The following is a 27,762-nucleotide window of genomic DNA, read 5'->3' on the forward strand; positions in this document are numbered from 1 at the left end:
CTGTGATTGAGTTGTCTTTTGGAAGATTAAACCCATTTCAAGAGGACTTGGAGCTGGTCCTCGCCTTGAGGAAGCAGTGGCTTGTTTTCAAGAAGCCACTTCTCATCTGAGGATCTACTCAGCATGCCTAATCAAGGAGAAGACTGCTATTTTTTTTTCTATTCTACATGTACTAAAGTAAGAATTGGCATCTCTAAATCATTTCTTTCTATGATTTCCCTAATAAAATTGGATAAGATTTTCCCAATATACCAAGTCGTCTTTATGTTTTGCTCAGCTATCTATTATCTGCTGTCAGTTTTTTAGTAAAGGGTAGCATGCCTAAGGGAATTCATTCTTCATCATTTTTTTCTCTTCATTTTATGTTCTCCATATTCTCCAAAAATAAAAAGGTTCATAGCATTTAAACATCATTCAGTGTTCTTCTAGCTGTAATTAATCTGTTCCGGGTGCTTTTGGAATTAGGAGCACTTTTACTGTGGCTGGCCAACTTTGCTTTTATTTACTTTGTGTTAAATGAATGGGTGGGTTGTATTGTACTTGTAGAAATTGTCGTGGGTTGAATTTGACTTCTTGATTCAGATTTCCTGCTGAATACTAAAGCCACTCTTCTAAATAAGCTTTTGCAGCTTTATTGCTTTTTCTTTGTCAGAGCTTCCTGTTTTTCAGCTTGATTCTTCTATAGCTCCATTTAGATCTGTCTGCTATTTTCTGTTGTTCCTTTATGACTAATTCTATACTTGTATATTTTTTTCAAATATTTTTCTTCAATCATATTGGTGCTATGTTTAAAATTGTCAGTTTTGAGCAAAGCTTTGATTTTATATAGCAAGTTGCACAACAGTAGCATTTTGTTTCAGATATTAACATTGTATGAAATACATAGTGAAGTATGGAATTGTACTTAAATTCTAATCTATTAACTTACTTTATAATTTTCCATTAAAAGCTAGTTACACAAGTCAGGATGTATGAAATGGTTTTGAAGATTAACAGTAAAATATATTTTTAAAGAGTACCTAATACTCCCACTTGTCTTTTTCAGCCCCATCTCTCAGCTTGTGTCATTCATGTTGTCAGATCAGATATAGGATGCTGTCAAGAAATAGGTTTTAGGAAATTAAAAATTTGTTGACCTCAGATTGTTCGTGTCATCTCATCTCAGTTGTTTTCTACTTTACCTGTCTCTCCTTACTCATTTGTGTTTGTCTAGATACCAAGAAATGTACAGTGAACATTTTGCCTGGCGTCTAGTTTGGTACCACAGTTCTTTTCTGTATTATTCTCTTTGTTTACAGGGTGACAGCTGTCCATTCCGTCACTGTGAAGCTGCATTAGGCAATGAAACTGTTTGCACGTTATGGCAGGAAGGGCGCTGTTTTCGACAGGTGTGCAGGTTTCGGCACATGGAGATTGATGTAAGTTTTCAGTTTGTATTATAGTAAGTAGTCTTGTGTCCTGATGGGCCAATAAAAAAATATGGGGGTAAAAAACAGCATTTCATATAACATGTGGGTTAAATTTTTTTAATGACCTAGTGAAATTGCTCTCATTAAAATGTTCACTTAATATCTAGATGTTATATGGTATGAATTGGTATCGTATTTCTTAAAGGTAGTTTGGTAATCTGTCCAAAGTGTAAAAGTTATATATGTATATTTGGGGAATATTTGTATGTTTATTTTAAAGCAATCTGAACTTAGAGAAAAGTTGCAAGTACAGTATTATAAAACTTTCTTCTAAGCCATTTAGGGGTAAATTACTGACATTGCCTATCACTTCCAAATACTTTCATGACTGTTTCCTATAAACAAGAAAGATACTCTCTTACATAACTGTGATACAACCATCAAAATTAGAAAATTAACATATATGTATTATTTTCATTGAATCCTCAGATCCCATTCAAGTTTTGCCATTGTACTAGTGATGTCCTTTATTGCAGTAGGAGTGAGTCCAGAATCAAGTGTTGCATATAGTTGCCATAACTCTTCAGTCTCCTTCTGTCTAGAACAGTTAGTCTTTTCTTGCCTTTCATTGGCCTTGACATTTTTGGTAGTTTTAGGACAGTTATTCTGTAGAGTGTTCCTCAATTTGGGTTTATCTGATATTTTCTCATTACTAAATTCAGATCATGTATATTTGGCAGGAATATCACAGAGGTGTTATTCTTCTCATTGCTTACCATTGGGTGGCATACAATTTTAATTATCCCATTACTGGTGTTGTTAACTTTGATCACTTCATTAAGGTGGTATCCACCAGATTGCTTCACTATAAAGTTTTCCTTTTTGTATTTAGTAAGTATTTTGTGGAGAGGAACTTGGAGACCTTGTAATTATCCCATTCCTCATCAGATTCTCAAGGTTTTTTTTCTAGCTTTTTATGTGTGAACTCATGGTTTCCTGTTTTATTCAATGTGTTATATGTCACTACTATCATTTTTTATCCTCAGGTTGACTCAGTTTGGGCCAGTAAGAGACCTTAAAGCTGGTTTTTGTGTCTTTTTGATGTTTCCATCATTCTTTGAACACGTCTTCACTTTGTGGCCTAACAAGATTATCCAGGTTCATCTGGTACTTTTCCTCCTCCAGTTGTGGAATCAGCCATTTCTGCAAGGAGCCTTGGTTCTTTCTAGTGTAACTGCTCCTGGAGTGTCACTGCTTCCAGGCATGCAGTGGACAGAACAGAGGAATATATAAATGTATATACGTACATTTATATCATTGTTTATTACTTTATGTATTGAAAATCATGAGTTCACATAGATGCTTCCAATTTACCAACACTACAGGGCTTTGTCTAGTCTTCTTATTCATACTTGTAACTCTCTTCTCCAAAACTTGATTTCCATTGTTCTTAATCTTATTGATCAGTCCCCTAGTTATGTAAACTAGACAGTGTATCACAGCCTATTTCTTCCTCTCAGGCTCTGATGTCACATGAGGCTGCTCCTGCACAGGACGTCTTTCTCACTTTGTTTCGATTCTGACATCCTGTACCAGGGCAGGCCTCCCACCTTGCTCCACTGTGAGGACTCCTTCCTCACCCTACTCCGGACCTCTCTTCCCCACCATGGATGCCTTTTTCACATCCTTGGGCTTTGATACTCTGTGTTGGGCAGCCCTCCCATGTGAGATGCTTGTTTTCCTCACCCTGCTCATTCTCTGACTGTACCAGGACCCACTCAGAAGAGCCTGCCTTCCTCACCCCACTTCATCTTTGATGCCCATTCTAGGCTGACACTCCATGAGTATACCCTCCTCACCCTACATTAGGATCCCTTCTGCATAAAAGCCTTGCTCACCCTTCTCAGGCGCCAACCTTGTGCCAGGCCATCCTCCTACACAAATGCCTTACTAACCCTGACACCCTATGCCGGTTCCACCTTGTCACGTGGATACCTTCCTCATCTCAGTCAACCTCCAACACCTTGCTCTGGGCCACTTGCCCTTCCCTCTCCCAACATGAATGCCTTCCTCTCTCAGCTTCACCTAATGACTTTGGACTGAATTGTTTGAGAGGGGGTGGGGAAAGAAGAAAGAGACTAAATATGCAATTTGTATGCCTGTGGTTAAATAAATAACTACTCCATTCTGGTTTCAGATTTATGGTCTCTCAACTACATGCTATGCTGTCTTCCAAATAGGGAATTCACTAAATACATTCAGAAAAAGAAATACTCTGGAACTTTTGAAAAATCATGTTGTAACATTGTGAGCAGAGTGTAAACTGGCACAACTCCTAGGAAAGGTGTGTCAGTCTCTAAGAACATCTGCATTTGGAGATTTTCTAAAAAACTCATGGGACTTGGCATATGGTTTATTCATGGCTAAGATTTATTACAGTGATATAGTAAGGATACACTGATCATAAAAGAAAAAAACACAGAGTCTGGAGGAATCCATGTGTGGGTTTCTTTTATTATCTTTCCCTCCCATAAGGGGTCACAAAGAACATACACTTCCCCCAGTGGTGAAAATGCAGCAACATGTGTGGGGTGTTTTTGCCCAGGGAAGCCCATTAGATCAGCATCCAAATTTTTTTATTGGGGCTGGTCACATAGGCACCCTCTACCTAACGCATACCAAAACTCTATTCTCCTAGAAGGATGTCAGGTGTTCAGCATAAGCCATATTGTTTGCATGAACAGTCTAGGCACAGTGATCAGTTAACTGACCAGGAGCATTCTAAGAGCCAATTTCCCACATGCCAGAAAAGGGCCAGCCTTACAAGCAGGCTATCTGAGGACTGCAGGCTTAGGGCTACTCTGTTAACTCTTTTTTGCACAGAGGCTTGTTTGGCTGCATCTTTCAAAACTACTAACTGCCTGTACCTTTGTCTCATCTGTACTCATGTGCAAAATGAGATCTATGCCGAATTACTCATTGTAACATAATTTGTAATATGTAAAGTGTATGAAGCAACCGAACCTTCATTTAAAATAAATTTTATTACATTCATACAGTGGAGTGCTGGGCAGCTGTTACCAGAAAATTTTAAAGGGATACTACTTATTTATTTATATGAAAAGATCAGGCTATAGTGTCACTGAAAAAGCAAAGGACAGAATAAAGTGTGTAATATACTACCATTTGTGTTAAAAAAAAGATAAGGAAAAGAATTTATTTTTCACTCGTATATGCATTTTAAATATCTCTGGAAGTATAAAGGAGAAACCTAACAACAATGACTATAGGAGAGGGGAGACAGGATTGGTAAGGAGTCGTTTTACTGTATACCCCCCTTTCTAGATGCATCGACTTTCATTATTCATGGGTTCCATATTTGCAAATTTGTATATATGCTAAAATTTATTTATAACCCCAAAATCAGTACAGATGTCCTCTTCATGATCTATTTAGTGCCATGTTTGTTTGCATTTTTGTGCTTTTTGTTTGTGATTTTGCTGTTTTAAATGGTCCCCGAGTGTAATGCTGAAGTGCTGTATGTAATGTCCCTAAGTGCAAGAAAGCTCTTACGTGCCTTGTGTAGAAAACACGAGTGTTCGATAAGCTTCATTCAGGTGTGAGTTACAGCGCTATTGACCTTGAGTTCAGTGTTAATGAATCAATGATATTTATTTATTTATTAAAATTTTATTTATTTTTGGCTGCATTGGGTCTTCGTTGCTGTGCACAGGCTTTCTCTAGTTGCAGCGAGTGGGGGCTACTCTTCATTGCGGTGTGTGGGCTTCTCATTGTGGTGGCTTCTCGTTGTGGAGCACTGGCTCTAGGCACACAGGCTTCAGTAGTTGCGGCACACAGGCCCTGGAGTGCGCAGGCTTCAGTAGTTGTGCTGTGCGGGCTCTAGGGCATGCGGGCTTCAGTAGTTGTGGCACATGGGCTTAGTTGCTCCACAGCATGTGGGATCTTCCCAGACCAGGGATTGAACCTGTGGCCCCTACATTGGCAGGCGGATTCTTAACCACTGCGCCACCAGGGAAGTCCCCAATGATATTTATTAAATAAGGTGTCTTTAAACACAGACACACATAAAACAAGATTATGTATTGATCACTTGATGAAAATGTGACCAGGAGCTTTCAGGAACCCAACTCTGTTTCCTTGAGCAGAATGGTTGAGTATTTGCTAATTAAATAATGTGAGCATTAACTGTATATCTTTGGACCATGTGCTATGTTACTATTAAAAAGTTAAAGGAGTAATCATATAGGAGAATGTTACTATGGAGGATGTGTTGCTAAGTGAAAATGTACAGAATTATATGGAACAACTTTCTTTTAAGTGTGAATCAATACATTCTACAGGTTTTTGTTTTTTAAGAAAAAGAATTCTGTACCAAAATAAGTGACTCTCACTGGGTAATGGCCTAACAGGCATTAATTTTATTTTCCAAGTCATCTTCATTGCTTATGTATTACTTTTTATTTTGAAACAAAATTCAGTAAAAGTATTAAACAGATCAAATAAATGTCATGTGACTCCTGTATAAAGAGGATGCTCTCACAGTAGTCATCCAGTAATTTGAAGATTGCTTTCAGGAAGGAAGTAAAAACTTAAGCAAACACAAATCCAGGAGCAAGGAAGATTGGCATTAGATTCTGCCTCAAGGAGTAATAGAATAATTGTTGTTATTCTAAAAAACAATGGTATCTATTATACCTACCTTTTAAGTGTAACGGGAGACTAATAAATACTATCCAGTTTTTTCAGAGGCAAAGTTATTTGCTATACTTTTTAAAAATATGTGGCAGTAAGTGCAGGACATAAATTTTTTACATAGTTTTTACCCAGTCACCTTTCAGAGATGTTGAGCTAATTTATATTTTCATTATCAGTATGTGGGACTCCATGATTCTTCCATATCCCTACCAACACAGTGTATTATCAAATTATCAATCTCCCAATATAGTAGATATTGGGATCTTCACCCTTTTTGATACATTTAAGGATCTTTTTGTAATGGTCATTGTTCCTCTGTTTCTTTCCTCCATATTTAAACATTTCTGAAGTAGTGCTTCTGTTCTTTCCCGGAAATTTAATCCTTAGGCTGCTTATTATGAGAGATCCAACATAATCAGGTTATTAATCAGAATTTAGTTGCTTTTCAGAAGCGCTTATCACGTCTTTTTTTTTCTTTTTCTTTATTGAGCTATTTGTTAAAGTATATATAGAAATGTGTACATATCATAATCTTACAAGTTGAAGAATTTTCACAAAGTGAATATACTTACTAGACCAGCACCCTGATCAAGAAATAGAACATTTCTAACACTCTGTCTTCCCCTTTTATCTCTTCATTGTCACTCACCACACCCCCAAAACTAATCACCGTCTTGACTACTCTGCAATAGAGGAGTTTGCCTGTTTTGGTCTTTACATAAATGGAATCATACAGTATGTGCTCTTTTGTGTCTGGCTTCTTTCGTTCTACACCCATGGTGTTAAGTTTATTCCCTCTCATTACTGGATAGCATTGTATTTTATGAATATACTACAATGTATTTATCCATTCTAGTGTTGATGTACATTTGGTTTGTTTCCATTTTGGAGCTGTTACAAATAGTGTTCTTTGAATATTCTTTATATACATCTAATGTGTATATTAGAACTTATGTATGTATTTCTCTTGGACATATATCCTGTTATCCAGCAAATCATTCTAGATTTACCGGTATTCTTGTTTTTCTTGTTCCCCTTTATAAGAGCGAGGTAGCTTGGGAAGGAAAAATACCATCCTAGTGTGTTACATGAACCTTTAGAAGTCACGAATGGGAAGAATTTTTCCAAGTCTTGAACTCTCAGCTTCAAATAATAACTGCAGTTTATTGAGTCTTTTCTGTGTGCTAAATGCTTCGTGTGCATTATTTCATTTAATTCTCATGAGAAACTAATTAATAGCTACTGTTACTCCCATTTTATAGCTGAGGAAAGTGAGACTAAGAGGTATTAAATTATTTGACATCACACGGTCAATAAGTAACATAATAGAGATTCTGACTCTTTGATTCCATAATCTTACCTACTATATTACCGTGCTTTTCTAAATTAAATGTAGACATTTAGGAGTTCAAGGATGAGGGCAAGGAGGAAAGAATAGCAGACTACTTCCCTGCTCCTTTCATCTCTCTGTCATGCTAGAATGTTACTTTCAGCAACCCTTCTTCCTCATACTCAAAATCATTTCACATGCCTCAGATTTTTTAACCTTGTATGAACTTTGTCCAGAAAACATGACCAAATTAATACAGGTCACACTGTTTTTTATTTGAAAACAATGTGTTTTTCCTCTTACAGAAAAAACGCAGTGAGATTCCTTGTTATTGGGAAAATCAGCCAGTGGGATGTCAGAAACTAAACTGTGCTTTTCATCACAACAGAGGACGTTTTGTTGATGGCCTTTTCCTACCTCCAAGCAAAAGTGAGATTCGTTTCAATTTTAAAAGAATAGTTACTATATAATGAATACCTACATGCACAATGTACAGAGTACTTTATAAACATTGCCTTCTTTTAGTCTTGTGAGAGAGCAGTATTATTTTCACTTCACAGGTGAGGGAACTGAACTTTATTAAGGTTAAATGACTTGTACACAGTCATAAGCCAATAAAATAGCAGTCACAATTAAAACTTTGTTGCCAAAATCCATGCTGCTTCACAAGTGTTTCTTGCCAAGATAGTTTAGATTACTATAGCTTATTACCTCATTTCCCATTTTCTTACCATATCTATAGAGATTTTCAAAAGAAACTTGATTCTCCAGGCCAGGGGTGTTGGCAAGTCTGGTCTTCCACCTGTTTTGTAAAATAAAGATTTATTGAAATGAAGCCCTGCCCATTTGTTTATATATTTTCTGTGGCCAGATTTTGTGCTACTGCTTCAGAGTTGAGTAGTTGAGACAAGATCTACAAGGCCTAAAATATTTACTATATACCTCTTTACAGAAAAACATTTGCTAACCCTGCCCCTGCTCTAGGGTGTAATCTAAAATGAAACTTACACTCTGCCAAAAGCTAGTATTTATTTCTAAAGTCCTTTTAAAGTGATTTCCTAGTGGAGTGATCAGCCATTTAAAAGCCACATCTGCTATGTGATTAAAATTTAATGGATATATATTTTTATCTCTATTTAAGGGGAAAAAAGGCTCACTCCTTTCTGGTTTAATTCAGAAGTATTGCCCGCTATCTCTTTAAAAAGCTGCTTGATCAAAAAGCCTAGGATTTCAGTATTAAAATTTAATGTCTAGAATTTGTAAATAGTTACTGTGCATCTAGCTTCCTGTTTATTCTCTGTTTTGAGCACCCACTTTGAGTGTGTTTACGTGCAGTGAATAGTTATTAGCTGAAAGCCACATTTTCCCTCCCTGGGAGTTTAAAACCTAATTGGGAAAATGGGGAAATTAAAAATTAGATTAAAATTTTAATTAAAAGACATAAATTAAAAGGACATAATGCTCAAAGAAAATCACCAAACTTAGGTGGTTGGAGATTTTTTTTTTTTTTTTTAAACATCTTTATTGGAGTATAATTGCTTTACAACGGTGTGTTAGTTTCTGCTTTATAACAAAGTGAATCAGCTGTACATATGCATATATACCCATATCTCCTCCCTCTTTCGTCTCCCTCCCACCCCTCTAGGTGGTCACAAAGCACCAAGCTGATCTCCCTGTGCTATGCAGCTGCTTCCCACTAGCTATCTGTTTTACATTTGGTAGTGTATATATGTCAGTGTTACTCTCTCACTTCGTCCCAGCTTACCCTTCCCCCTCCCCGTGTCCTCAAGTCCATTCTTTACGTCTATGTGTTTATTCCTGTCCTGCCCCTAGGTTCATCAGAACCATTTTTTTTTTTAGATTCTATATATATGTGTTAGCATACGGTATTTGTTTTTCTCTTTCTGACTTACTTCACTCTGTATGACAGACTCTAGGTCCATCCACCTCACTACCAATAACTCAATTTCGTTCCTTTTTATGGTTGAGTAATATTCCATTGTATATATGTACCACATCTTCTTTATCCATTCATCTGTCGATGGACACTTAGATTGCTTCCATGTCCTGGCTATTGTAAATAGAGCTGCAATGACCATTGTGGTACATGACTCTTTTTGAATTATGGTTTTCTCAGGGTATTTGCCCAGTGGTGGGATTGCTGGGATATATGGTAGCTACATTTTTAGTTTTTTAAAGAACCTCAGTACTGTTCTGTTGGAGATTTTTGATGAATTGGGACTGTATCTTCTATTTTTAATTTATGACTAACTTTGTATGTCTAGCTGTGTTGCCCACTGTGCCTGAGTCACCAGAAGAGGAAGTGAAGGCTGGCCAGCTCACAGTTCAGCAGAACAAATTATCTGTCCAGTCTAATCCCTCTCCTCAACTGCGAAGTGTTATGAAAGTGGAAAGTTCAGAAAATGTTCCTAGCCCTACACATCCACCAGTGGTAATCAATGCTGCAGATGATGATGAAGATGATGATGGTAAGCTTTAGCTCTTTCTTTAAGGCAAGAAAATGATCAGGGTAACTTAGTGAATTAGAATCAGACTTGAAGCTCTAGACCTGTTTTTAATTGGAAATTTGCCTTAAATTTTGATAATATAGATCAGTTTTCTGAGGAAGGTGATGAAACCAAAACACCTACCCTGCAACCGACTCCTGAAGTTCATAATGGATTACGAGTGGCTTCTGCCCGGAAACCTGGGGTCAATTTAAAACAAGGTAAGAAGAGGCTATATAGATGCTGGTTCCTGCTCATAAATCTTACAGCACTGTTGAGTGAGCCCAGACTATTTTAAATACCTTTGAAATTTAGTTCATGATTACCACCACCTCCACCTTCCTTGTGCCCATTATACACACACACACACAATTTCTCTTATTCATTGAACAAACATTTGAATGCCAGCTGTGTACAAATAAAATGCAAAGGTGAAATGGTGCTGGTTCCTCATGTGGTTGCTATTTGCATTCCTAGGTGAATGTTTGAATTTTGGGATAAAAACTCTTGAAGAAATTAAATCAAAGAAAATGAAGGAAAAATCAAAGAAGCAAGGTGGTGAGTTATCAGGAGTTTTGACATGGAGGATTTTTTTTTTTAATAAATAAATTAATTTATTGATTTGGTTCCCCCGGGTGTCAGTTGCAGCAGGCGGGTTCCTTAGTTGCGGCATGCATGTGGGATCTAGTTCCCTGACCAGGCATGGAACCCAGGCCCCCTGCGTTGGGAGCATGGAGTCTTAACCACTGGACCACCAGGGAAATCCTGACACGGAGTATTGAATGTTGCTAGAGACGAATAGAAAGGACACTTCTGCAGCAATGAAGACCCAACACAGCCAAAAAAAAAAGATACTTCTGATAATAAGGACACTTGACACCAACCAAAATGAGCAAATAGATTTTGATTTTTGTGGCTTCTTTGAAGTAAAACACAGTCTTATTTAAATCACAGTTGCTTTTTTAACCCATTGCAGCTGTTTCAGTCTCTAACTGTTCAGAGTTAGGCATGTACAATGAAGAACCTGAAAGAACTTGTTTATTTTGAGAAATATAACTCTAAAGAATAGCATATAAGCTTTTTTTTTTTGAACGCATTGCATGGCTTGCGGGATCTTAATTCCCCAACCAGGTATTGAACCCGTGCCCCCTGGAGTGGAAGCATGGAGTCCTGACCACTGGACCGCCAGGGAATTCCCTAAACTATTATTTAAAAGAGGAAAAAGTTTATTTTGTAGTAGGTGAATTCTTCCTCAAGAGCTGCTAGGATTTTCTTCTGGTGCTTGCCTTAGCCTGGTCGATCTGTATTTCCAACCCTAAAAATTATATAGTGTGAAATGTATTTAGAGAGAATCAAATGGTTGGTTCTAAGTGCCTTCTTGCTAAAGATTGTTCCGTAGCAACTTTGGAGTTGCGTTTTGCAGATGATTGAATATAGATGGAAAATATTGAATTGACACACTTAATAGCTGATGTGCTTCTGAGGTTAAGTTTAGAATAATGTTAGCCTTCCTAGTAAATAAAAGTACATTGAGTGCCTGAGTCACTCAAAACAGTTTTATATTTTACTTTCACATTGTGCCAAAGGCAGATAAAAAATAAGATTATCTCCCCTTTCCCTACTCCATTTCACTGTAGGCAAACAGGAACAGAAAAACTGATTGAGTTGTAGTCCAGTGGTCTGTGTTGGATTTACCTGGTCTCAAAAACATAATTTCTTGACTTCTGATAGCTTTATTTTCCATAAATTATTTACTGTTCTTTGACTCTCTATATTTAGAAGGTTCTTCGGGAGTTTCCAGTCTTTTACTTCAACCACAGCCCATTCCAGGTCCTGAAAAAGAGAATGTCCGGACTGTGGTGAGGACAGTAACTCTGTCCAACAAACAAGGTGAGGTATAGGTAGGTCTTAAGAGGTGTCAGCCTACTGCTTTTAAATGACTGGGAGAGCAAAATGCTTGGGTTGGGTATACTGGTGGATTTGCAGGGAGACTTCAGTATGTTGATTGGATAGAACGATGAAAAATTAGTGCATTTGACCCTACTGTTTAAAAAGATGAAATTCTTAATCATGCAGCTCTCACATTATGTATTGTATTTGATTTTTACATATACTGTTTATTTTATCCAACAAATTTATTGACTGTCCATTGTAAGTAAAGAACTGTAATAAACCTTTTAAGTTAAAAATGTAAAAGTCTTTTCCCTTAATAGTTTTAAATCTGGTAAGGGATATGACACAAGTAATTGTAGTATGCAGATACATTAAAATGTGCCATTCAGACAACAAAGAATCAGAGGAAAGAGATCTCACTTCTTGCTGGGGTGATCAAGGAACGTTATATAGGAGTAAAGTATGATTTCATTTAACATATGGAAGTGCACAAGCAAAGGTATAGTTGGGATTTATAATCCATTGGTTAGACACAGCTTGTCTTTGTGTACTTGGCTACTATTAATTAGGACTGTGCTATTGCTTCCCTTTGGGCTGTGCATTTGGTTATTTAAATTATTATTTAATAGGTTGATTTTTTTTTTTCTTTTAATGTGGGTAGTTTTCCTTAAGACTGAGATCTGATTTCCAAGAGACTGTAATATCAGAGCATACTTTGTACCCATTAGTATTACTGAATATGGAAAAATTGGCTAATGGTAGAGAAATTCTGTTTTTGCCATTTTAGGAGAAGAACCTTTGGTAAGATTGAGTCTAACCGAGAGACTGGGGAGACGAAAATTTTCAGGAGGTGAGATAAGTTTTGAGCATATCCTTTGTTTTCTGCTTGTTTGTGCATTACATATCTCCTCCAAAATTCTCTTTATACAAATGCTCTGTCAATATTGATATTAACTTCCTTGTATTTCTGGCTGAAAACATGTATAAAATCTCTTCATGTTTTTGACATGTGCGAAGTTATACAAATTTATAGTGTTTTAATTAGATTATGGCCAACTTTTTAGAAGGTACTCAGTTTAAAAAAGAGTAAAGAATATCTCTGTTCTATGGATAAATTGAAATTTGAGTTTTTAGAGGGAAAACAAAGTGTCCAGTGAATATAAATTCAGTCCTTGAATTTATTAGTGCTATTTTATACTTAGGGAAGTATTTTACCATGTAACTGAATTATTGTATACTGACCCTAGTGTATCTGTCTCAAAATAATTATTTTGAAAATCTTATCTGACTTCAGAGGTTCCTTCATACTCCTTTAAAATGTGCTTATGAATATGAAATCTTATCTGTTTTGTGTTTTGTTTTATACCATTCTCGCTGCCTGAGAAATTTAGGTAAAAAATTACGGAAATAATCTATTTTAGTATCAGCATATGTGTAATAAACTTTGTGATTTGGGGTTGTATATTTAAATAACAAATAAGAGGAGAGAGAAAAGTACATTCTGTGTAGGGTCTTTAAAGTTCTTATGGGACCCTGCTAAAGTTCTACCTTCAGTCAAGTGATCCAAAGAATAGTTTTTAAAAACTTGTGACATTTAAACAGCTTGTATTGACCAATGTAATGCAATAAACCAGGAGTCAGGAAACGTGGTTCAGGTCCTGGCTCTGTCACTAATTGGTGACTTGGGTAAGATACAGCATCTTTCATAACCTTAGATTTCTTATCTGGAATTGAAGAAAGGGGCTCTTTGGCCTTTGGAGTTTTCATGTCCCTGGAAAATTTTAAATTTTATGGTTCTTTTGCTGTCCTCCTAATCATCCCAGTTGTATTTAATCACATATCAACCTAGAATTCAACAGGTGACCAGTTAAAGATTTTTTTTGTGCATGAAGATTTTTTTTTCACATACTCCTAATCCTGAATTTGAGCTTTAATCAGGGTTTATAATCCTCCATTTATAGTTTTAGTTATTTGGTAAATGTTAATTTGTGCATTCTAATTTTTTTGTCTCCTTCCTTACCTCTTTTTTCTGGGACATTTGTATTCCTTCTCTAACATTGAGTTATAAGGAAGCTAGTGAATGAACACATCATATAAATGCAGAAAACTTACAGAATTATTCTACATTGTCTGTTTTTGCTTGTATTTCTTGACCTTGCTAAAGATTGACTTGAAATCTTAAACTGAGTTCCCTGTCTCTGTTTGTAGTTGGTGACAGTGATCCTCCATTAAAGCGTAGCCTTGCACAAAGGCTAGGGAAGAAAGTTGAAGCTCCCGAGACTAACACTGACAGAACACCAAAGAAAGGTACTTTTGTTCTAATATACTCTGTGTGTGTAATCCTGACGCTTGTCTCTTGTAATGTTAACAGGTATGGTTTGTCATTCTTTTTGTTTAGGTTAATAAGATTATTATCTTCTTGTGTCTGTTTTATTATTCGTTCAACAAACATTTGAATGTTTACTCTGCTGGATTCTAGGTAGACACCATTGGATAAAAATAAACACCATCACAGACCTCAGGAGCTTGTAGTATAATGGCAGATAGGAATCCTTCCACATATTATGATAAATTCTGTGACAGAAAGTACACAGTGTTATGGGAGCACATAGGAAGGGCACCTAATCTCACCATCTGTCAGGGAAAGGTTCCCAGAGGAAATGATATTGAAGCTTAGACCTGAAACATGATTTAGCCAGGTAAAGTTGAAGGGCCAGAGGCAGAGAGTATAATACACAGAAGGCACAGAGCTCAAGGGACTCACTGTGTCTGAATCAGAATTGGAATGAAGAGCATGGTAACTGGAGAGGAAGAAGGGATTGGTCATATAGAGCAGGAGTCCCCAACCCCCGGGCCACGGACAGGTAGCGGTCCGTGGCCTGTTAGGAACCGGGCCGCACAGCAGGAGGTGAGCAGCAGGTGAGCAAACGAAGCTTCATCTGTATTTACAGCCACTCCCCATAGCTTGCATTACCCCCTGAGCTCTGCCTCCTGTCAGCATTATGGTGAGTTCTATAATTATTTAATTATATGTTACAATGTAATAATAATAGAAATAAATGCACAATAAATGTAATGTGCTTGAATCATCCCAAAACCACCCCCTCCCCACCCTGGGTCCCTGGAAAAATTGTCTTCCATGAAACCGGTCCCTGGTGCCAAAAAGTTTGGGGACCGCTGATAATAGAACCTTTTAAGCCATATTAGAGAGTTTGGGCTTATCCTAAGATAGTAGCAAACAATGGGAAGGTTATAAACAAGGATCAGAGAGCCTCATATTGGCATTTTGGAACCATCATCTAAAATATGGAGAAAGGGTATAAGAGTGCTGTCCAGGAATGAGTTAGCAGGCTGTTAAAATAATCCAGGCAAGAGGCATAGATTTAGTGTTCTAGAAGTTGGTATGAAGAGATGCAGACTAATTTGAGAGAGATTTGGAAGTTAGAATGATTTTATAGTTGAAGTTTTATTTATAGAAGGAAGTAAAGGGTTGGATTTTTTTCCCCTTGTCTCACTTGCAGTGAAACAGTGGTATTAATTACTTTTTTAAAAAAAAAAAAAAAGGTGTTTTTTCCTTGTGTTTAGTTTTAACTTCTGCCGAAGATAAGATACTTCTTTCCACTTCTCCCCTAGCCCAAGAGGCTTTGATGAGTAGACGTTCTTGTTTGGGGGCTTTCTTATATTCTGAAAGCTGTAAACAGAAATTACTTTTTTTCTTTGCAGTCAAATTTCCTTCCCTTTTGCCTATCAATCGTATTGAAGACTCTCATAACTGAAGAGCATATTTCAGATGGATCTAGGGGGGAAAAAACCTTTTGATGCCAATAAGATTTTAGAATGATAAGATTTTAGAATGTTGCACAGTAACAAAATTATTTCCTTGAATTCAGTAATTTTTGCTTTTCAGATGTAAAAGAGAGGACTTTTTCTTTGTGCTTTCCAAAGTGCTCTAGAGAATCCATTATTTGTATAGATCTATCTGTACTGTGAAGAAGAAAAGTTTTAAGACCTGAATAGATTTTTGAAAAGCATTTTCATTAGAAAACAAGTATAAGCCTAATTTGTGACCTTTGAAAAAGATTTTTGACCTATAAAAAGTCTCTGTTCAACTTTTTTTTTTAAAGACAGTGTTCGTTTATTGATTGATTGATTGCTGTGGGCTCTAGGCGCATGGGCTTCAGTAGTTGTAGCTCACGGGCTCTAGAGCGCAGGCTCAGTAGTTGTGGCGCACAGGCTTAGTTGCTCTGCAGCATGTGGGATCTTCCCGGAGCAGGGCTTGAACCCGTGTCTCCTGCATTGGCAGGCGGATTCTTTTTTTTTTTTTTTTTTTTTTATTAAACATCTTTATTGAAGTATAATTGCTTTACAATGGTGTGTTAGTTTCTGCTTTATAACAAAGTGAATCAGTTATACATATACATATGTTCCCATATCTCTTCCCTCTTGCATCTCCCTCCCTCCCACCCTCCCTATCCCACCCCTCTAGGTGGTCACAAAGCACCGAGCTGATCTCCCTGTGCTATGCGGCTGCTTCCCACTAGCTATCTATTTTACATTTGGTAGTGTATATATGTCCATGACACTCTCTCACCCTGTCACATCTCACCCCACCCCCTGCCCATATCCTCAAGCCCATTCTTTAGTAGGTCTGTGTCTTTATTCCCGTCTTGCCACTAGGTTCTTCATGACCTTTTTTTTTTTTTTCCTTAGATTCCATATATATGTGTTAGCATACTGTATTTGTTTTTCTCTTTCTGACTTACTTCACTCTGTATGACAGACTCTAACTCCATCCACCTCATTACAAATGCCTCCATTTCATTTCTTTCTATGGCTGAGTAATATTCCATTGTATATATGTGCCACGTCTTCTTTATCCATTCATCCAATGATGGACACTTAGGTTGCTTCCATGTCCTGGCTATTGTAAATAGAGCTGCAATGAACTTAACCACTGCACCACCAGGGAAGTCCCCAACTTTTTTTTTTCTTTTTTTTCAAACAGTTCAAGTTTCCAAGTCTCTGAAGGAGCGATTAGGCATGTCAGCTGGTCTAAACAATGAGGAGGCAGCAGGTAGGTAAACTCTAATGCCAGCTCCTGATATTTTTTTCCTTGCTGTTAGAATCTTTGCTTTTTCTCCAGTTTACCTTTTGAGTTATGTTGGGGCTTATGTTTTCTGTTTTTTGGTGGGTTTGCTTTTTAAGTAATAGTTTTCTCACTGGAATGAGTTCTCTTTTTGTAGTTAAAGGTGGCAAAATGATTGTTTATGATAGCATTAATAACCAGAAATTAGAAATAATCTAAAAATCTAACAAAAAGGAATTAAGATAGTTATGTACTAAAATAATTGCTGTCATGAAAAGTCATGTTCTGAACAATAATGATATGGGAAACTTATCCCCTTGCATTGAACGAAGAAAGGTTATGAAAGTATACACAGTGCTTTTGTCTTAGGGCAACATACGAATCTTTTTTTTGGGGGGGTGGGGAATGAAGTTTATTTTCTTATTATAGAAACATATTCCTTAGGGAAAATGTCCACATATGAGATGATTTCCAGTTTTATAAAAATATATGCCTAGAAAAAAAGATACACCGAAATATTAACATTGGTTTTATCTGGGTGTTGAACTTTTAAGTAATTTTAATTTTCTTCATCATATTCCTCCTGTACTCTAATTTTTAGACTTTTAAAATTGTGAGATATAACTACCTAAGTGTATATACCTATGTACAATTTTAAAGAATAATAAAATGAACATTTTGTGTATTCAACCGTCCAGCTTTTTTATTAAAATATTGCTGGATTCAGTAATGCATTTAAATTTTTATATCTATATGTATGAACGGTGTTAGCCTGTGCTTTTCCTTTTTCATCCTATCCTTATCTTTAGATAAGGATAAGTATCATAAAAAGGGAATCTGATGTCAAACATTCTTTTGTAAACAACCTGAATTTACTCTTCAGAAACTTTGAGGATTTCCTCTTATTTCTTCCTGCTAGGCTGGGACTTCACTATGATAGATCTAAACATGGATCTTTTTGTTCATTATGCTCAGTGTTTAGTGGGCCGTTTGAATCTAAGGACTTAACTTTTTTAGTTGTAGAAAATATTCCTCTAATTTCTTTGAGTATGTCCTCCCCACCCTTCTTTTTGTTTTCTCTTTATGGAATTGTTATTAGATGTTGGAACTTTTGGACATATGCTCCATGTGTCTTAACCTTGCCTTCATACTTTCCATTCCTTTGTTTTTTTGCCTCACTTTCTATGACTTTTGCTTGGTTATATTTTCTAGATTAGGAATTGACAAACTTTTTCTATGAAGGATCGGATGGTAAATATTTTAGGCTTTGAGGTTCACAATCTCTTGTTGCAACTACTCAACTCTGCCACTGTAGTGTGAAAGCAGCCATTTGCAATATGTAAATGAATGAGTGTGGCTGTGTTCCAGTAAAGCTTTATTTATAAAATTTAGACCATGGCCAGATTTGGCCCATGGACTATATAGTTTGCTGACCCTGTTCTAGATGGCTGATATTCTACTAGCCTTGTCTTTTTTTTTTTTTTTTTAATTAGGTTGGATTTATTTTGTCACTTGGCTTTTTGTTTTCCAAGAACTTTTTTTAGTTCTCTGATTTCTCCTTTTATACAGCCTGATTTCAGGCAGTTCTGGGGCTTCTTTCTTTTTTTAAAAGTAATTTATTTTTTATTTTTAAAAATGTATTTTGTTGAAGTATATAGTTGGTTTACAGTGTTGCATTAGTTTCTACTGTATAGCAGAGTGATTCATTTATACATATATACACATTCTTTTTCGTATTTTTTCCATTATGGTTTATCACAGGATAGTGAATATAGTTCCCTGTGCTATAAGTAGGACTTTGTTGTTTATCCATCCTATATGTAATAGTTTGCATGTCCTAATCCCAAACTCCTAATCCATCCTTCCTCCACCCCACCCGCCCTTGGCAACCACAAGTCTACTCTCTATGTCTGTGAGTCTATTTCAGTTTCATAGATAAGTTCATTTGTGTCATATTTTAGATTCCACATGTAAGTGATAGTATATGGTATTTGTCTTTCTCTTTCTGCTTACTTCACTTAGTATGATAATCTCTAGTTCTATCCATGTTGCTGGAAATGGCATTATTTCATTTTTTATGGCTGAGTAGTATTCCATTGTATATATGTACCACATCTTCTTTATCCATTCATCTGTCAGTGGACATTTAGGTTGCTTCCATGTCTTGGCTATTGTAAGTAGTGCTGCAGTGAATATCAGGGTGCATGTATCTTTTTGAATTATATTTTTCTCTGGATATACGCCCAGGAGTGGGATTGCACGATCATATGGAAATTCTATTTTTAGTTTTTTGAGGAACCTCCATACTGTTTTCCATAGTGCTACACCAGTTTACATTCCCACCAGCAGTGTAGGAGAGTCCCTTTTTCTCCACACCCTCTCCAGCATTTGTTGTTTGTAGGCTTTTTGATGATGGCCATTCTGACCAGTGTGCCTCATTGTAGTTTTGATTTGCATTTCTCTAATAACTAGTGATGTTGAGCATCTTTTCATGTGCCTGTTGGCCATCTGTATGTCTTTGGGAAAATGTCTATGTAGGTTTTCTGCCCATTTTTTGATTGCGTTTTTTTTTTTTTTAATTGTTGAATTGTATGAGCTGTCTCTGTATTTTGGAAATTAAGCCCTTGTTGGGCGCATCATTGGCAGATATTTTTCTCCCTGTCTGTAGGTTGTCTTTTCTTTTTGTTTATGGTTTCCTTTGCTGTATGAAAGCTTGTAAGTTTGATTAGGTCCCATTTGGTTGTTTTGTTTTTGTTTTTGTTTGCTTTAATTTCTATTGCCTTGGGAGACTGACTTAAGAAAACATTGGTACGATTTATGTCAGAGAATGTTTTGCCTATGTTCTCTTCTACGTTTTATGGTGTCATGTCTTATATTTAAGTCTTTAAGCCATTTTGAGTTTATTTTTGTACATGGTGGTGTGACGGTGTGTTCTAACTTCATTGATTTTACATGCTGCTGTCCAGCTTTTCCAACACCACTTGCTGAAGAGACTGTGTTTTCTCCATTGTATATTCTTGCTTCCTTTGTCTGAGATTAATTGACCGTAGGCATGTGGGTTTATTTCTGGGCTCTCTATTCTGTTTCATTGATTGGGGTTTCTAATGTGAATCTTTTTTTTTTTAATGGGTTTGTATGTTATTTTGTCTTCCTCATTGCTTCTCTTCATTTTGGTTCATTTTTTATGTTGCTTTTTCGTAGTTGTAAGTACTGGGCCTAGGTTTCTTACAACCTAGAATCACTGGGCCTGTGATCCTAAAGGTCTTTTTCCCAAGTGGTCCTCTCTCCTGGCTGGGAGATCTGTTTGCCTAAGTAGAGAGGGTGCACTAAATGGTAGCTTGTGTCGGTTGTAGGCTGCAAGGCTGAGGGCTCATATGATTACTACAGTAAGAAAGCCTTTCTTTACTTTCAGAGTGCAACTAGTTTCATTTTCTAGCTTTGCTTTTTACTTTTCTCCCTCACCTCTCCTTTTTCTTCTTGGCATTTGTGAAAGCCTGAAATTTTCATGCTCTACTTCTTTTCAGCCCCAACATCCTCATAATGTGCTCCCTTCCCTGACAGATTCTCCTCTTTTTAGGGAGCAGTTCTCAGGAGAAGGTCTTGATTGATCCAGCTGTTCTGTTGTAAACCATCCTTAATTTCTACCACTGTTAATTTTCATACTAGTTTGGCAGTTTTCTTTGCCTGTTTTTTGAAGAACAGATCTCACTCCTATGGTTTTATCTATTCTTTTTCTGTTTCTCTAATTTCAGACATCTTTCTGTCTCAAATTCCTCAAATTTATGTTCTGCCAGTAGCATCCCTGTTTTCCATTGCTATTGTGGATTTATTCTTTTAATGTCTTCTCTATTGTTTTGATGAAATTTTGTAGTGTAGGGAAACAGGGTCTCTGTGTCACCATTCACATTCTTTTTTTTTTTTTTTAATACATGTATTATTTATTTATTTTTGGCTGCGTTGGGTCTCTGTTGCTGCACGCAGGCTTTCTCTACTTTGCGACGAGTGGGAGCTACTCTTCGTTGTGTGGGCTTCTCGTTGTGGTGGCTTCTCTTGTTGTGGAGCGTGGGCTCTAGGCACGCCGGCTTCAGTAGTTGTGGCACGAGGGCTCAGTAGTTGTGGTGCACCGGCTTAGTTGCTCCGTGGCATGTGGGATCTTCCTGGACTAGGGAATGAACTCGTGTCTCCTGCATTGGCAGGCGGATTCTTAACCACTGACCATTCACATACCTTCTTAAAGTGGTGGTTTTGAGATCAGACTACCATCTTGAAATGGAAGAATTTTTATTTAAAAAACCTAAGAAAATCAGTGAATGCTTCCTCTGTAACAGGTACTGTACTAAAATAATTAAACATAGTCACTGTTCTCATGAAGTATCTAGTATGGTTGGAATTACAAGGAGTTACCATACTGTGTGATCAGTGCTGTGATCAGAGAAACAAACTAGACTGGAGGGCGTCAGGTTCTAACCTGAACTCACTTTAAACTAACTAAGCAGCAGGAGAAATGAGACCAGTAGGGAATATTCCATATAGAAGGGACAGCATAGTCAAAGATTCAGAAGGTGAGACAGAAGTGATACGTTTAAGGTTGTAAAAGGATATTTTTTGTTTTGATCTTTCTTTAAAAGGTGTTGGTGATTAAATATGTGTGTGTATAATCTCCAAATTGTTCTTATTTTTCTCACATCGCTTCATTGTTTCTTTCTTTAGGCCCTTCAGTAATGAGGACAGGCATATGTGCCAAGTGTGAAGTTTTCTCTTTAGTTTAAACAAATATAGAATGATTAATGTATCATTAAAAGTAGCTCTTCAGTGGCATGCCAGTGTGTGGGCCTTTCTCATTTTTCTTCTGTCTTGTCACGTGTTTTACTTCCTTTTCCTCCTTTCAGTGTCACTTAAATATTACTCTGAAAAGCTTCCCTTAACCAATCTGTAGAAAAAGGTTGGTGTTCTTGCTGTATGCTCCTACATAGCATTATACAATTGACCCTTGAACAACATGGGTTTGAGCTGCGTGGGTCCACTCATACGTGGATTTGTTTTCAATAAGTATGTACTACAGTACTACACGTTCCATGGTTGGTTGGTTGAATCTGCAGATGCAGAACCATGGATACTGTAAAGTTACATATGCGGGTTTTCAACTGCATAGGAGTTGGTGCCCCAATACCCCATCCCAAACCCTGTATTGCTTAAGGGTCAACTTTACCTCCTTTATGAAAGCTGTTATCATTACCATACTTTGTCGTTGTTTAATTATTGGTCCGTTAGACTGCGAACTATCAATACATGTGGGCAGAGTTTGCTTGCCATTATATTTCTAGCATAGTGTCTAGCATGTGTTTATATCTGTGCACGAATGGAAGAATTTATTTTTATTGGTAAGATTTATAATGACAGGTTTCTCTAACTAGTAAATGGCTTTCAGGATCCTCAAGAATAAGCTTTGAATAGCAATCGAAATCACTAATTTTTCCCTCCTAAGAGTTTTCCTTGAGGGCCACTATCTAAAATTGAGGTTGAAACTAATGTGCTTTTGACCATTTTAATTGCTTGCGTAAGTGATACCACTCTATTGGACTCTATCCTGATCCAAGAATAGAGAGATCATAAGTCATTAAGAGATGAAACCCAAGTACAGTGATTTGTTTTTCCCCCATGAAAGCAGAGAGAGTTACTAAAGTTGGTGAGATCCACGTGAAGACATTAGAAGAAATTCTTCTCGAGAGAGCCAGTCAAAAACGTGGAGAATTGCAAACTAAACTCAAGACAGAAGGACCTTCAAAAGTTGATGATTCTACAACAGGAACGAGAACCTCCTCCTCTATCCGAATCAAAACGTTCTCTGAGGTCTTGGCCGAAAAGAAACACCGGCAGCAGGAAGCAGAGAGACAAAAAAGCAGAAAGGACGTAACCTGCATCAAGCTAAAGACTGATAATGAAATTAAAAAAACAGTGGTTTTGCCACCTGTAGTAGCCAGCAGAGGACAATCAGAGGAACCTGCAGGTAGAGCGAAGTCTATGCAGGAAGTCCATATCAAGACGCTGGAGGAAATTAAACTGGAGAAGGCTCTGAGGATGCAGCAGAGTTCTGAGAGCAGCACCAGCTCCCCGCCTCAGCCTGAGGCCACCCCAGGGGCAAGACGGCTTCTCCAGATCACTAAAAAAACAGGTAACAAAAGAACTTGGTCTGTAGTACCACTTCCCCAGATAATATTTCAAAGGGCAGTATTCCACAGGATATTCATAGGAATTCTGTGAGAAATTTCTTTACTCAGATAACTTTGAAAACCACTGGATTAAAAGAAGTTAAGCTGGGCACTGAAAGAAGTTAAGCTGGCAATCCAGTGGTTAGGACTCTGTGCTTCCACTGCAGGGGGTATGGGTTCGATCCCTGGTTGGGGAACTAAGATCCCACAAGCTGTGAGGCGTGCCAACACCCACCTCCACCCCACCCCCCAAAAAAGTGGTTAAGCTCTTTCTTTACAGCAACTGTATATAGACCTTGATATTTTAATGTGCATTTTGAATCTGAGGACTAAATAGATTTTGTCCACAATTTTTATTTGTCCTATCTTATCATTACTTTTATTAAGAAAAGTTTTGTTTAACTTCATCTGTTATGAGGTTGCAGCATGAATAAAATTACTAACGATGTGTTTAATGTGAATCTAGGTATAAAAGAAGAGAGGAAACTTAAAGAAGAAAGTGTTGTTGCTTCTCAGAGCAGTGTTACTAGAACAGAGGCTAAAGAGGTGAGTTTATCATTTTATAATTTTGTCCATGGCAAGCAAAGGCTAGATGAATGGTATATGTGCTTTTTAGTTTTAGTTTATAAGTTTTCTATTTAACACTTCACTGATACATCCAGGTAAACAGTCTTTCACTATGCTTATAATTTTCTATAAGAGTTTTCTGTACTTCTGTGTATATCGGTGTTTTCTGCCCTTTTAAAGGTGTTTTTAATTGGCCATTCATATTTTTTAAACTAAGTTCTTCCCTTGCCTTTGAGAGTAATGCTGCTCATTTATAAAACTCAGGAATTTTTATTTTTTAAAAAGAATGAGGAACCCTATAATTCCACAGTCCAGATGTAACCAGCCTTAGTTTTTTTCATGCATTTCTTTCAGGCCTTTTCTTTGTATATGTATGTACGTGAACTTGTTTAATGTTTAACTCATATTTAGAACATAGGCGAGAACTCTACAGTGTATCATTTTGCAGCCTGCTTTAACTTTACCATATTAATAATTCTTTAAGACGATTGCTTTTACCGGCCACGTAGTGTTCTATTACACAAATATAGTCTGTTTCTGGACTGGATTTTGTTTTACCCAGTTAAGATAATGAACGTCTTTGTACATACATCTTTGTGCAAGTGTCTGATTAGGAACCATTTGTGTTAGACTTACGGTCATGATAGTCTAGCTTATAGAATTTGGGTTTTTATTGTTCCACACATCTTTAATCTTTTTATCTTGATCCTTCTATTTAATATCATATAAAAGGCAAAAGCTCTTGTGTTCTAGATCATGTGAAACTTTGCTTGACTTAGATGTTAGCTTGGTAACTTATAAACAATAATTATCAGACAGGTTGTTGGAGGTACTAGATTTTAATTCTGTCGTTTAAATTTATCCATAGACTTCAGATGAGACCACAGCAGTTGACATCACTAAAATTCAAGTCAAGAGATGTGAGACAGTGAGAGAAAAGCATGTGCAGAAACTGTCGGATAAGGGAACCTCACAGAAGGAAAAATCAGTTTTGACACTCCTTCGGGGAGATTTAGACACTTGCAATACCCAGTTAGCAGAGAAACCAGTGCTCACTACCGTGCCAGACATCACACGGCTCCTGACTAAACGGCCTCCTTCAAAATTACCCCAGAAGACAGAGGTAGAAACCTCAGGGATTGGGGACTTGACACTGAATGTGAAAGGTGCAACGCAGACCTTGGAAAAAAGGGGTAAAGGTGAATGTTTTTTCTAGTGCATTTTGCTTTAGAATTTCAAAATTACCAAGTTTCAGTGACTGCCTGGCAATAATTGGGTTGAATTTCATTTGCCTTTGTATACTGGTCACACAGGTGGGTAGTAATATTTCTGAAAATTCTATTTAAGAAGACAGAAAGACTAGATGAGTTCCTTTTTCGCAACTTAAAATTGCTGTTTATAAAGCTTTGTCTAAAACTTTCCATGGTGCCTTTTCCCTCTGGTTTTGAAGGAGAAAAACACCAGGGAAGCAAAGAGCAGTAGCAAATTCAAGAGGCACTGAAAGGAATTGTTTGAGAGAGAGAGAGAGTGTGTGTGTATGTATACATATATATACACACACACACATGTAGATACATGTGTGTATATATACACGTGTGTGTATATATTACGGCCAAGTGTAGTGCAGATTGCTGGTGGATCATTTTCAGTCTGGTTTTCTTTTTTGGTTAGTTGGTTGGTTCGTTTTTTACTTATTTGTGCTGTTTCTATTGCTGAGAAGGAATTTTGATATTCTGAATTATTCTCCATGTAAAAAGGGGATTATTCTAGCTTTTAATCAGATATTTTCTGTCTTGTAGCTAAACCTAAACCTAAAGTGAATGTGAAACCATCTGTGGTTAAAGCTGTCTCATCACCCAGACGGGCCCCAAAACGCAAGGCAGTGGAGGTCCACTCTGCTGTCATTGCAGCTGTGAAACCACTCACCTCCAGCAGTGTCCTGCAGAAAAGCCCAGCGAAAAAAGCAGCTGTGGTAAGAAGTAAATCCAACTCAGTGGTGCTTTAGTCTGTGTGGTAGGAAAGTGGGCAAGATTAAATTCTCTGTTAGCTCTCTCTATATTATGTGTAATTGTTTCTGTCAATTCCTAAGCATTTTAGTTGTTTAGGTTGTTACTGCATATTATGTTTACAGCTTAAACATTTGCAGTGGCAGGGTGAGGGTTTTTTTTTAACCTAATTAAGATATTTTGCTTAGTTATACCCTCAATCTTTGGATTTATTCTTGGATTCCCAGGCTTAAAGAATGGTTCTAAGAAGGCAGCAAAGAAAATGAATCTGCTCAAATTTAAAAGCCTGACTCTCCCACTGAATTACCTTACTCTCACTTTTGTAGGCTGTTGTCCCACTTCTCTCTGAAGACAAATCAGTCACTGTGCCTGAGACAGAAAAACCTAGAGACAGGTAATACCTTGTTTGCAATTCTTTTTAACCAAAATTTAGGCCGCTATTATTGTTTATGCTCTCTAGAGAATAACACTGCTAAATAATTTGAAAAATTTACAGTTTAGCCACATCTAAATAAATCTGCTAAACTTCAAATTAATTGCAGGAAAACATGATATTCAGGGTTGCTGTTCTTTTTTGGTGCTGTTGTTTATATTTTGCCTGTATTATTGAAAACAGTTTTTAAACACCTGTCTGGATTCTCCTTTAAAGGATGAAAATGCTTTATCCCAAATCAGTAAAACAATTCTTTGTTTATGTGTGTCTTCAGAAACAACTCTTTGCTAAATAAAATTCTTTGTGTACCTGAGACTGGATGGTCCAGCCAACCATTGATGAAGGGCAATTATCTAACAATCCTTTGGGGTTTTTTTTCTTACAGTTTTGTGCTGCCTCCAACCCAGTCCTCTTCAGATCCTTCCCCACCAGAAGTATCTGGCCCTTCCTCATCCCAGGTGGCCGCAAAAACTCGCCGACTCAGCTCTGCCTCAACAGGAAAGCCCCTACTCTCTATGGAGGATGATTTTGAGAAATTAATATGGGAGATTTCAGGAGGCAAATTAGAAGCTGAGATTGACCTAGATCCTGGGAAGGATGAAGATGACCTTCTGCTTGAGCTATCAGAAATGATTGATAGCTGAAGGTGGTAGTAGAACATTTAAAACAAAAAGACTCACCAAAAACTGGACTTAGTTTAATCTATTATAACGTTTATCCAAAATGATCATTTCTTTAGTCTAGAATTTTCCCCAAATAAGAAGTATACCTCTGAATTATCCATGTGTGTTCTGGATTCCTTGGAGTCAGATTTTTAAAGTCCCTTGATAGTCATTTTGTCCATTTGATGCCATTGTTTAGCATCTTTGAGAAAAAAGTTCTGTCTTACCCCTCTCTCCACAAAAAGACTGAGTGGAAGACCTAAGTGAAAGGGTACAAGAAAACTTAGTGACTCCTTGAGGTGTTTGTCAGTTTTGGCTTTTTTCCCCTTTGTTGTATTATTTCTTTTATGTATTGTCCTAATGTACCTATTGTTACCTGCATTTGAAAAGGATGAAGACAGCTGCTACCATTAAGGACCAAATTTCATGCCACCACTAAACAAAAAAATCCACTCAGTCTGTGTTAAATTGTACATCTTTTTAAAGGTATTTGGAGAATTCAACTAAGGTTTTAGAGACAGCTGAGCAGCTCAGGAAACCTGTAATCTGGACATAACTTTTTGGATGTGATTTTCATGCTTCTACTGCTCTGTAAGCCTCTGAAGAGCAATAGCTGATTTATTATTACTGTAATTTTTAAGGCTTTAAAGTGCCTCAGGGGTCCTCTGAAACTAATTTTCTATTTCTGGGATTCCTTGGACTCTTAATAAGAGATGGTGACATAATGATTACAGGAATTTATTTTTCAGTAAGAAAGTTGTCCCTTCTCTTCTTCAGTACTTGCCACCTTACTAGCATTGAATTATCACAGGGATAAAAATTGGTTAACTTTTAATTTCTAATTCTCCTAGCAAACTCCTCTTGCCCAGTATTTATTTGGTGCCCTTTAAACACCTGAGGGGGGCGGAAATGAACTCATTCAAGCTGCCATTATTTATCTATGG

General features: G+C 37.1%; 1 protein-coding gene across 4 annotated transcripts; it reads left to right on the plus strand.

Moving 5' to 3' along the window:
• Positions 1-27,762, plus strand: ZC3H11A (zinc finger CCCH-type containing 11A). 4 transcript variants are annotated; one of them, XM_068541544.1, is made up of 16 exons: positions 1-177; positions 1,299-1,418; positions 7,761-7,884; positions 9,741-9,944; positions 10,067-10,183; positions 10,440-10,520; positions 11,742-11,852; positions 12,643-12,705; positions 14,064-14,162; positions 16,861-16,929; positions 22,607-23,113; positions 23,617-23,696; positions 24,586-24,916; positions 25,517-25,689; positions 26,050-26,117; positions 26,542-27,762. In XM_068541544.1, the coding sequence occupies exons 1-16, from the start codon at positions 124-126 to the stop codon at positions 26,798-26,800; spliced, it is 2,460 nt and encodes an 819-aa protein (XP_068397645.1). In that variant the 5' UTR covers positions 1-123; the 3' UTR covers positions 26,801-27,762. The 4 variants fall into 4 exon arrangements, with proteins under 4 accessions (XP_068397645.1, XP_068397647.1, XP_068397646.1 ...); XM_068541546.1 differs by having other exon boundaries at positions 24,586-24,910; XM_068541545.1 differs by having other exon boundaries at positions 22,610-23,113.

Source organism: Eschrichtius robustus, chromosome 3, assembly GCF_028021215.1.
Source record: "Eschrichtius robustus isolate mEscRob2 chromosome 3, mEscRob2.pri, whole genome shotgun sequence".
NCBI lineage: Eukaryota > Metazoa > Chordata > Mammalia > Artiodactyla > Eschrichtiidae > Eschrichtius > Eschrichtius robustus.